This window comes from Tenrec ecaudatus, chromosome X (genome assembly GCF_050624435.1).
Source record: "Tenrec ecaudatus isolate mTenEca1 chromosome X, mTenEca1.hap1, whole genome shotgun sequence".
Lineage (NCBI taxonomy): Eukaryota > Metazoa > Chordata > Mammalia > Afrosoricida > Tenrecidae > Tenrec > Tenrec ecaudatus.
In genome coordinates, this window is record NC_134548.1 from 150,466,754 (window position 1) to 150,479,179 (window position 12,426).

The window sequence follows — 12,426 nt, forward strand, 5'->3', positions numbered from 1 at the left end:
TTGAGGGGAGTTTTCTCGGTGGTGTGGTCTGCATCACCTTTTGGGTTACAAGAGTTAGCAGGAGAGACAGGTAAGCAGAGGAGAGACGTTAAGGAGAGGAACGCACTACCATCAAGAAGACATGGAGGCAGACTGCATCCTGTGGACCCTGAGTCTCTGTACTGTGACCTTAGGGGACAATTCAGGGGAGACACATGGAGATCTCTAAGGCATGTTGGGTCCACAGATGTTGAAAGGAAATAAAAAAAAACTTTCCCCAGAGCCAACAGAGAAAGAGAGAGAGAGAGAGAGAGAGAGTGAAGAGAGAGAGAGAGAGAAAGCCTGCCCCTTCTGGCCTCCTACACTGTAAGAATAAATACGTTTGTTGGAGGCACTCACTTGTGTTATTTCTGTAACACAGCACTAGTTGTAAAAAAAAAAAACACGAAAAAACATGGACCCAGATAGATCCAAGCAAAAGAGGCAAATGAGAACTGAAGGCACAGTCTGTGTGCCTTTTTCAGGAGCCGAAGGGAATTGTTGTGAAGAGAAATGCATAGCCAAAGGGCTGTGACAGGAGGGAGGCTCACCTACAGGAGGCTGGGGAAGGAAAAAAGAGGAAAAAGCAGTAGCTGTGGTTCGGATGTTTCCACAGCTGAGGCTGGTCACAGAGGCCCTGGTTTTCTTTTGAACCTAATGGAACTTTTTACTCTACAGTGCTGAAGGCTTATGGGGCAGATTACCAGTTTTACGTTCAACAAGTTGTGCACATGTTATGTCATTCTCAGTTATTGCAATCACCACAGGGTCTTGTTTTCCCGTGACACAACTTTGAACACTAAACACAATCAGACCGTTTATTGCTTAAGTTTTTGTGAAGTAAAGATATGAAACGATGACCTGCACCACCACCGCACTTGTTTCTTCTAGGGAGAAGAGGCGATGAACAGAGCTAAGGAAAACCATAAAGTCCCCTACAATTCATCTAAAGTGTTCAGAAGATATTCAGATAAACCTGAACCCCAATCAGTACCAACAAAAACTGGCCAATCACTATGTAACAGGTGTCTAATCCACTGTGATCTTCCATACATCTCCGAATTTATTCTAATTCAGCAACTTAATCCACCACACGTGCTCTAAGCACACATTAGGTTCTAGGCTCTCTGCTATATGCTGAGTACAGAGTGGATAGTGAGACTGATGTCGATTCCTTAGAGTGTACTTGCGAAGACATATAATGAAATAACAGACAATGAAGCAGCCAAGTGTTAGGACAGAAGTAATAAAGGGTGTTATGGGAGGAACTCAGAAGAAACAGACAACTATGTGGAGACCCAGAGGATCTGTTTCCCCTTCCAAATGTTTGCCTCGTATTCGCCGGACTCGTCTTGTTCTTGGTGCTTGGGACAGACCAGGGACCAAGACAAAGACCCTGGACTTGGGCCGGAGGAGACAGCTGATAATCAAGCTTATAAAAGATGGACTATCCACGTTCTAAGTACGCGGAGACACAATGAAGGAAGAAGGGGGTAAAGTGTGACTCAGGGAAAGGGGCCTGTCAGGGAAGGCATTGCTGCATTGATAATTTAGCAGAGACCTGAATGAAAGGAAGGAGCAAGTCATGCCAAGGAGAAGCAGAGTCCAGCCACCTTCAGTTTCATCGCATGTTTCATGAGGCTCTGCCTCTGCACAAGCCTGCCCCTTGTGGGTCCCTTTAGGGCAGTACTTGTGCCTCTCGTCTGTGCACACCGAGACACATGGTCTGTGACCTGACACATATCAGACATCTATCTTTTAAAGAAAAACAGAATATACAAGCCACTTTTTAAATACAGAGTTGGGTAGGGGAGAGAGTAGTAGATGGAAAGGGAGGAGAGGAGAGGGGAGGGGAGTAGAAGAGGTAGTCCTTTGTAACAAAATTTGTGTAATGGATCACAGCAGAGAACGCCAAGGCCCTGGCTTCACAAAAATTGTTCCGCACAGAAAAGTATCACTCCAAACAGCCATGGATTCCTGGAAATAAAAACATCAGGGCAATGGGCTAAGGCTGTGTGTCTGGCCACCTGTCCCCACAACACTCCAGAAAAGATAACTCCTGATGTTTATGATTTACCAAGTAAGAGCAATGAGGAAGAGGCCTGGGTTGTTCACTCTGAGAAAGGCTGGAAGGAGGAGCAGTATGCTGATCATAGTGAGAGGTGCGAACCGTGTAAGCGATCGTCTTGAACAAGTTCAGACTCAGACACCCGGGAAACCTATACTGGTCCATCTGAAGAAGAAAGATGGGAACCCTTTCCATTGGATACTAGACAGAGCAAATACTCTTGTAGTCCCAAATCTGGCTTAGCAGTATGGTGGGATATGTACTGACAACATGGCGATCAAGAGACCGGACCCCTGCTTGGAGTTCTAGTCCCAACACGAAGAGTTGTGTGATGTCCAGCACACCAAGTTCCTTACTTGGAACTTCGTAATCTCCTTGTTCCTAATAGGAAAACTAAGAACGTGCCCATAGTTAACCATCTGTGGAGTAAAGTAAGATGACACCATTTACGGCCTGAGCACAATGCATGGTACATTCACATGCACTGTCTCAGCACCTGAAGCCCAGGAATGCTGCATGTCCTGTGAGCAAATACAACAGCTACAGGGAGTGAATTCTCCTATGCCAAATACCAGTAGTGTCCCCTTGAAGAGACACTGCTTTACCGTGTAAAACTTTGGCCCCTACTGCATTTTATGGTGGACAGAAGAAACAGAGCTGCAGGGACATCATAAAATGAAGTGCACAGTAAAACAAACCCATACCTGCTTCTGGTAGGGGGTGATCACCCCAATATCCTTCTGTGACAGTCTCCTGGTGGCACCCCTGGTCAGAAGGCCACAGTAACGTGCGACTTGCACGACTTCAGCTATATTGAACCTGGAGGTGCTCCTTCCTTCTCGACTTTCAGTGGCCTAATGCGACAGGGAGTGGGGGGAGACGAGAAGGACACACAAATGTCAGACACTTCCTTTGTCAAAGAGAGTGTTCACTCTGGCCTGTGTGCAAGGATAACGTCTTAAAGAGCGGAGTGCTTGCGAGTTAGTTGAAAGAAAAGAACCATAAATAGAACAGAAGGGCGCCGTATTCTTAGGGAGAGCACGCTGGGCAGGGAAGACCGACCTTCCCGACTAGAGGTGGGAAGTGCTACGCACAAGCAAGGCTGGCCCTACAAGAATACATCCTGCGGAGGACTGACATCAGCAGAGTAGGAAAGGTGGGTGTTCATTGAGGGATCCCTTTATGAAAGGGAGCCTGCTCTGGCATGGAAGGGTAAGGAGGGATTCAAGGGCCAAGGAGTCAGAAGGTAGGAGGGCAGGGTGATAGTGAGGTGGACAAGACAGAATGCGCCGAGGCCTTAAAGGGAATTGAGGAAAGTGAATGAAGGCCGATGCGGCAACAAAGCTCAGAGGGGCCAGGTTGAGGCAAGAGTCGAATGATGACAGTGGAGAGGCAAGCAGGGTCCTTCTGGGTCAGAACATGCAGACAACAAGGAGGCTCTTATAGCAAGCCAATGTGTCCTTCCACACCCGCTCATCCAGGTCTTTCCCTTGCAAATTCGCTCCCTTCCATCCTACCCTTCGCAATATCAACAGCATTTACTCTTCTCTTTCAGGACAGAAAATGTGCCTGCTTTGAAAAACAAAACCCCCAGCCATTCTATTATCCCCATAATAATCATAAATACCTCTGGCATCCAGTCGTCGATGCTGTTCCACACTGCCGCCTACAGGAGAGGGCAGAAGGCCCGGGGAGTTTCTGAAACTGAAACTCTTTATGGGCTCTCCCGCGGATCAGCTGTCGACCCTGAGGTTAGCAGTCCAACATGTAACCACCATGCCACTGGGGCTCCCAATGCAAAGTATCATTGGGCTTCTCAACTCAATTAAAAAAAATTCAATTAATGGTAGCTGGTGAAACTATCAGAATCAAGAGGAAAAGCAAAATGTAGAAGAACCACACATGAATAAACCAAGATGAAGGAGTAAAATGAATGTAGAAAAAGCTGTACGACCCCATTGAGTAATCAATATATTTCTAATTCCTTTCAACCTTACCTTGCTATCCTGCTTTCTAAAGCAAATACCTGTTACAAATTGCAACAGATAAGATTTGCGTGCCTACTACTTCTCAGGTCAGTTTCTAAACCCTGCATATGTATTCAGTAGCCCTGCAAGGCCAGTAGTTCAAAACCACTAACCACCCCATGGGAGAAAGATGAGGCTGTCTGCTCCTGTAAAGATTTCAACTTGGAAATTCTATCTGAGGTTGCTGAAAGTCAGACTCCACTTGAGGGGAGCAGATCTGGTGTGAGATTTCTATCTCGGTCATAATCAGCTGTTTGCCTAAGTTTCCCCTAAAGTTAACAAGCTTCTGGAGGGAAGAAAGATTTCTCTGGGTGTTTTTAATCCCCAACATCTGCCGCATAATAGGAATTTATTAAATGTTTGATTAATAAATCATGCAAAATACACCCACACCTCACTTGATGGCATGTCTTCGTTCCAAAGACCAGGTCGTCAAGGCAAAATGTTGTTGGCCATGTCAGACCCCAAATGGAGAATGACGATCATTACATACCCACCTCAACGCACACTGTTACATAACTGGTAGAACACTGAGAATCATGGTGCGGCCACACTGATACCTAACTGGGACCATCACAGGAAGCCTTCTCCCCCATTGCAGCTCAGGACTCTTACTTCCAGATGCATTTGGAAGGGTGCAAAACAGGAGGGCAGTTTTGTAGTCCGTTGGCCAGTGAGAAATGTCAGATACAAGAGAGTCAACTATCAAAGAGTAGTTGTGTGTACAGTGATGAAACAAAAAAACACAATCCATTTAAAGAAAGGGGTGTGCTAGCTACTACTTTGGAGCTTGGAACCGGAAATAATTGACTCCCCAGTGTGTTATTTTTACGGGTTTATAAAAAGTCATTTGGAAGACTCAAAAAGTAGAAACGCACACCTTCACACCATGAAAAATGAGGGGAAATCCCTTCCTTGGCAATTTCTCCCAACTGAGCAAAGAATTCACGATATGAGGATCTGCACAGATCTTGAGTTCTTTGTGATAAAAGAGCTTAGATGGCAAAGCGAGCAAAGCAGGATGGGATCGGTAGTTGTTCACAAGCTTTGTAACCTGTGAAGAGAGAATAGGACCCGGTTAATCCAGTGACTAATGGACCCCATTCAAGCAACTGGTTTCCTGAACGGGGGTGGGGGTGAGGGTGGTGCAGGGATAAGACCTACGTGGTAAATGCTGAGCCACCATCCCTGAGAAATTTATTTTCTCCTTCTGTGAGCAAATTTCCATGCTCTTTACCTTAGAATCAAGTCGGTTCTGTGGAAAGTGTTCTCATCCCGAGGGACGCCCGGACGCCACAGCAGGGGAAGCTCTGGGCTGCTAACCGCAAGGTCAGTGGCTTTCTGCTCCTCTGACACCTTGTGGAGCATTTGTGACCCTGTGGAGTCCATATGGGTTGCCAACAACTTGCCCGCAGTGGGGTCTCAGCTCTGTACTAAGCTCCTAAAATGACTTACTTAAGAATGTTCAGTTCAGTGGCAATATAAAGAGGGCTGCCGGAAGTGAAGGGAAACGATGAACAGTAAGAGACAAGAGAGACTCTCTGTGAGCCTCTCCTGGGCCTGGGCTGCCACATGTCTGACACAGCTGAAGGGAGACAGAGCTGGGGAGGGACGGCTAAACTGCTCCGTGGAACCAGGAAGCAAGGCCATTGTGAAAAGAATCAAGGCTGAAGGAAGCCGAAGGGGGCATGTTTCATATGCCAGTGATCTGTCCAGCTGTGTGGCACTCTCTTGGTTCACTGCCCCGTGACTCTACTGCCCGGACACGGGACTTCATTGAGGCATTGTCTCAGTTCAGCTGCGGAGGAAGGAGTCCAAGGCTACTAAGGCTGGGGAGGTTATGTAAATGACGACCACTTAGAGCAGAGCGTGCTTATGGGAATTCTCCCTCCATCCTCCACCTGGAGGGAATCCAGTGGGGACTGTACTGAGGGAGTGAATGGTGACAGCCATGATAATGTCAACAACGTGTTGAACAGAGCAATAGGAGAAGGTAAGTTTGCAACAAAGCATTCCCCTCCCATACAAGTAGAGAGGATGCTACCTTATTAAGGACCAATGCTGCAGAGAGGACTCACAGACACTAACTTTCTGGAGATCTTCAAAATGCAGATTTCAGAACCCAGATTCCATCTCAGAAATCTGCTGAAGGCCCAGGAATCTGAATGCTAATAAGCACATCAGGTGATTCTGATACAACTGGTGAGAGAAACACTGACTGAGGTCTTTATGCTTAGTCGATTTTCTTTTCTTTGGGCCAAGTTAAAACAAGTCAGTTGCTATCAAGATGATTCTTTTTCCTGGCAACCTCAGGTGGGCCAGAAGAGAACTGCACTCCATAAAGTTTCCATTGGCGGAATTTTCAGAAATAGGTCACCAGTCCTGTCTCCTGAGGTGCCTCTGGGAAGGCTTGAGTTGCTAATCTCCCAGTTAGAGGCTGAGTGTGTTGAATCCCCTGGTAACTTTCCAGGGGACCCCAATGAAGCAAGGCTCAGCATCCCCATGCCAAAACAGTATGTCCAATATGTGCTTAGGGGAAATTTATCTGGATCAACAGGCTTACATTCCTCGTGGGGTTTCTGTAGTCCTGCTTTATAATGAGTCCTCTTAGGCGAGAGAGATGGAAGGCTATTTCTACTTGATGGCTGAAAATTCTCTTCACACTTGTACTTTTTGCCATTTCAGGAAACATTTGCCATGGCATGTGACGACTTGGGGTGGATGCAGACATAATTCAGTGGAAAGCTAATTCCCTGTTACCAGGCTGACAGACCTGTTCAATTGTGAGCCAAGGAGAGAATCTTTCTGTGTGGCTATTTGCCCTAAGACAATTTCACTTATACATTAATATAAATAGTAAAAGGTGAATATGTTCACTTACTATGAATGGATTGTATGAACCACAATCACTAAATGCATCTTTATCTCTCTGATAGATTGTTTGAGACATCAATCTTTCCAACAGAGAAATATTCAGCCCATAAGCCGAAGCGAGTCTGGATTTGACGACTGGTCCAAGCTGCATGGGGTCTCCAGCAAGCACAATCTATATGTGCACAGGCACGCAAACAAATAACAACAACAAAATGAAGATGTGGGTATTTCTCCCCTCTAAAACATTTTATGTCCACAGAAATAAGATACTTTGTCACCACAGAGAAGCCACAAATCCAAATGTAGCTTGCTTTATGTTTACTAGAGAGGTTTTAAGTACATTCTGCAGAGACAATAGGTTGTCATGGCAGCATTATTAGGAACTTTCCATGAGTTACATCATGAAATCTTCACAACATCCCCTGTCATCTTCAACATCCAGCTGAAGACACTGAAATTCAGATGATCATGGTATTGCCGAGATGATTTAGCTAGGTCACAGGCAGGACTTGAATCTAGTCTGTCAGATTTTAAACTGCTGTTTTCCCTAACATTTACTGTTACTTAACATTTACTGACTGTGCCAGACTCTCAAGACAGACTTCAAGGCTTATCTCAAGCCCATTGTGGTCATATCTGCTGTTGCCCAAAGTAGACATGTCTACGTTGATCTAATATTATTTCTCTTTGAATGATTCTATTTCTCTCTCTCTCTCTCTCTCTCTCTCTCTCTCTCTCTCTCTCTCTCTCTCTCTCTCTCTCACACACACACACACACACACACACACACACTTTCCGTGATCTCTGAAATTCAATGATAATGCTCACATTGAAAAAGCACACAAGACATAAAGACACCAAGGGAAGGAATCATGTAGTTATCACTAAGTTAACAAATCACAGCACTCCAAGCACCAAAGTAACCACCCTGAAAAGCCACATCCCAATCAATAGCCCTTTTCCTCCCCAGTGGTAACCAGCCTCGTTTTCTCCTATGGACTCCTTACGACTGTGAACAGAGCATACGGATGAAATAAAGCATTGCATCCTGTTATGGCTGCCTTGTCTCAGGATGATGTTGACGGGGTTCAACCATGTTGTCAGTGTGCTGCAGTTTATTCCCAGTGCTGTGTTCTACTGGATGGATACGCTGTCCTTTACTTTTCTCTTGACATTAGGTTGTTTTTAAACTTTCACTCTTCCAGACGGAAGTACTACTAATTTGACACCTTGAACATTAATGACAGAAGAACCGATCAGCTGCGGGATGGCATCAAGAACATCTTACATGGAGAAACAAAAGGTTATTAAAAGGCAGGAAAGAAATAAAAGGTCAACGTAGATGTCAGGAGAGACTCTGAGATTTACTCTTACTTGTAGAGCAGCTAAGGCAAATGGAAGCAAGGATGAAGTCAAAGAGCTCAGCAGAAAATGTCAAAAAGCTGCTGGAGAAGACAAAGTAAAGAGGTATAATGGAATATGCAAAAGACCTCGAGTTAGAGAACCGAAAAGGAAAAACACAGTGAGCATATCTTAAACTGAAAGGACTCCAGAAAAAAATCTCAGCTTTCGGCTGCAGTCTTGAAAGTTTCTATGGGCAAAATATTGATTGATGAGGAGGCATCAAAAATGATGGAAAGAAAGAAACGTTCTAAAATTGATTGTGGAGATGACTATTCAACTGATATACATGAGAATAAAACTCTTTTAAGAAAGAAGACGGAAAGCATACAGAGTCACCGTAGCAAAAAGGACTGACCGATATTCAGCCATTTCAGGAGGTGGCATATGAAGAGAGAGGTTCAAGCTGCACTGAAAGCGTTAGACAAAGGCAAGGCTTCAGGGATTGATGGGAGTATCAATGGGAATGTTTCAAAAAGCTGATGCAACATTGGATGCACTTACTCAATTATGCCAGGACCTTTGGAAGACTGTTAGTTACTTGGCCAGTTGACTAGAGAGATCCATGTTTACCAGCATTCTACTCTAAAGAAAGGTGACCCAAAAGAATGTGCAAATTATAGAACACTTTCATTTATATCCCATGCAAGTAATCTTCATGAGACAGTCAGGGTGCAGTACAACACTGATGAGACATACAACTTTCCTCTAGTTCTTTAATGCTTCCTCCTTCACCACTATCATGACCCCAATTCTACCTTAAAAGTCCAGCTAGACAAGAGTATGTCCACTGGTACAGATAAGAGCTCACAACACAGGGAATCCAAGGCAGATAAACCCCTCAAGACCAACAATGGGAGTAGCAATATCAGGAAGGTAAAGGGATGGTGGGGGGACAATGGCAGAACCAATCACAATGATGAACATATAACCCTCTCCCAGGAGGATGGACAACAGAAAAGTTGGTGAAGGGAGATAGTGATCGGTGTAGGACATGCACATTTTTTTTTAATAAAGTATCAAGTGTTCATGAGGGAGGGAGGGAGGGGGAGGGGGAAATAGCTGATACCAAAGGTTCAAGTGGAAAGAAAATGTTTTGAAAGTGACAATGGCAACAGATGGAAAAAATGTGCTTGACACAATGGATGTATGTATGGATTGTGATGAGTTGTGCGAGCCTCTAATAAAATGGATTAAATAATAATAATAATTAAAGAAACAACAACAGTTGCAGCAGTACCCTGATAGAAGGCTGCCAGAAACAGAAGAGGACGTGGAACAAAGGATGCCACTGCTGAAGTCCGAGAATACCAGAAGGATGTCTACTTGTGTTTCATTGACATTTACAGACATTTGACTCTGTGGATCATAGCAAACTATGGGTAGCCTTGAGAAGAACAGGAAACCCACAAGAATTAATTGTGCTCTTGTGAAACCTGTGTGGGTGAACAGAACAAGGGTATACTGCATGGTTTAAAACCAAGGACAGGTGTGCATCAGGGTTGGATCCCATCACCATACTTATTCAATCTGCATATAACTCAGCAAATTGGACTATATAAAGAAGAATGCTGCATCAGGACTGGAGGAAGACTTATTAACAATGTTAGATATGCAGACGACACAACCTTGTTTGCTGAAAAGTGAGGGGGCCTGGAAACACTTGCCGATGAGGACCTAGAACTTCACTAATCAATGTGGAGTAGAAGTAAATGTTAAAAAAACAAACAAATTATTCACAACTAGACCATAGGTATGATCATGATAAATGGGGGAAAGGTTGCAGTTGTCAATGATTTCATCTTGCTTGGATCAACAATCAATGTTCATGGAAGCCAAGGGGAAAAAGCTCAAATGGCACACTGCATCTGGAAAATCTGCTGCACAAGACCTCCTTAATTTTTATTTAAAAAATGAATTTATTAGGAGCTTGTACAGACATTATAACATTAATTACATTAGATCAAGGACAATTGTACAATTGCTGCCACCACCACTTTCTTTCTTCTTGAACTCTCCAAGATCAGTGCCCCTTTATCCCCTTTCTCTCACACCCTCCCACTCTCTAGGACACTTTATTTGTATATTGTATAATATATTATTTACTTTTGCCTCATCTTATACTATCCAATGTATCCATTCCCACAATTCTGTTATTTGTCCGCTTCGAGTGGGATTATACAGTCCTTATTGCTATCAGTCCTCCCTTTTCCCCCCTTCCCTACCTGTTCTCTTTCAGTACCCTCAGGGAAGGAATACTCCCATTACTTTTTCTGCAGGGTTTTTCTAACTTGGCTTTCATGCATCAAATGATCTTAAGCCTACAAATGAAAATATGCAGGTCTAACAAGATTAATGAGGAATGTCCGTCTCATAGAACAAAATGTTCTTGTATTGAGGGAGTACTTAAGTGGAGACCCAATGTCCATCTGCTACCTTACTACTAAACCCATAAAATATGCACAAAGTTCAATTTCCATATCATAATAGAAAAATATTTTTACATATGTACGTGCTTGTATTTAGGCCTCTAAATATGCCTTTGCCTCCTAGTTCTTTCCTCTACTTCCTTTTACTTTCCGCTTGTCCCACTATCATACTCAGCATTCATTTGGGTTTCAGTAATTCCTCTAGGTTGGATATTCCATAATACTCACCTTCCCAACATGATCATTGAAGACAAATGGGTGCATAAGCAAATGTGGTGAAGAAAGCTGATGGTGCCCGGCTATCAAACGATATAGCACCTTGGGTCTTAAGGGCTTGAAGGTAAACAAGCAGCTATCCAGGTAAGAAGCAATAAAGCCCACATGGAAGAAGCACATGATCCCACATGATCAGGAGGTGTTGAAGAGATCAGGTAGCAGACATCAAAGGGCAAAAAACTCATCATGGTGTGCTCACCTTCCCCATACAAACACTGAAGACAAATGTGTGCAAAAGCATGATGGTGCCCGGCGATGAAGAGATATAGTGTTTGGGATCTTAAAGCCTTGAAGGTAAACAAGCAGCCATCTAGCTCAGCAACAAAGTCCACATGGAAGAAGCATACCAGCCTGTGTGATCATGAAGTGTCCAAAGGATCGGGTATCAAGCACCAAAGAATTAAAAAACTATTATCATCGTGAATGAAGGGGAGTGTTGGATGGTATCCAAGGCCCATCTGTAGGCAACTGGACATCCCTTTGCAGAGGGGTTTGGGGGAGTGCAGTGATGAGTCACTTAGGGTGCAGTGTAGCATCGAAACACGCAACTTTCCTCTGGTTCTTAAATGCTTCCTCCCCCCAACCCCCACCACCACTATCATGATCCCAATTCTACCTTACAAACATGGATAGACCAGAGGATGTACACTGGTGCAGATAGGAACTGGAGACACAGGGTATCCAGGACAGATGCACCCCTAAGGACCAGTGGTCACAGTGGCGGTACCTGGAAGGTGGAGGGAAGGTGGGGCAGAAAGGGGGAAACGATTACAAAGATCTACATATAACCTCCTCCTGGGGGATGGACAACAGTAAAGTGGGTGAAGCAAGACGTCGGGCAGTGTAAGATATGACAAATAATAATAATTTATAAATTATGAAGGGTTCATGAGGGAGGGGAAGCGGGGAGGGAGAGGAAAATTAGGAGCTGATGAAAAGCAAATGTCTTGAGAATGATGAGGGCAACAAATGTACAAATGTGCTTGACACAATGGATGTATTTATGGATTGCGATAAGAGCTGTATGAGTCCCTAATAAAATGCTTTAAATAAAAAAACGGAGGTAAAACAGACTTTAACAAAAACTGAGATTAATTTTTTTAATGAGGTAAAACTGAGACCATAATAGTAAAGGGAGGAAATATTAACGAACTAGAAGATAGTTATGTGTTCCATCAGTGCTATACTGCGCCCTGGATATATCAGCCCTTCATTGTCACCTTTCTTAGAGGGACTGTCCTATTATCTTACAGGTGGTTGTTGATGCTATACTTTGTCTATGCTCCTTCACATCAATTTGATTGCATTTTGAGGGTGATGTTCCTGCTCAGAA

The 12,426-nt window shown here is 44.0% G+C and overlaps 1 protein-coding gene across 1 annotated transcript in view; it reads right to left on the reverse strand.

Moving 5' to 3' along the window:
- The window catches only part of LOC142433784 (RNA helicase Mov10l1-like), a 78,795-nt gene that overhangs the window by 8,975 nt on the left and 57,394 nt on the right, over positions 1-12,426 (reverse strand). The window contains exons 16-18 of the mRNA XM_075538475.1: positions 6,995-7,159; positions 4,994-5,167; positions 2,791-2,940 (exon numbers count right to left, since the gene is read on the reverse strand). Coding sequence (XP_075394590.1) covers positions 2,791-2,940; positions 4,994-5,167; positions 6,995-7,159 — 489 coding nt within the window. The remainder of the gene's footprint in view (positions 1-2,790; positions 2,941-4,993; positions 5,168-6,994; positions 7,160-12,426) is intronic.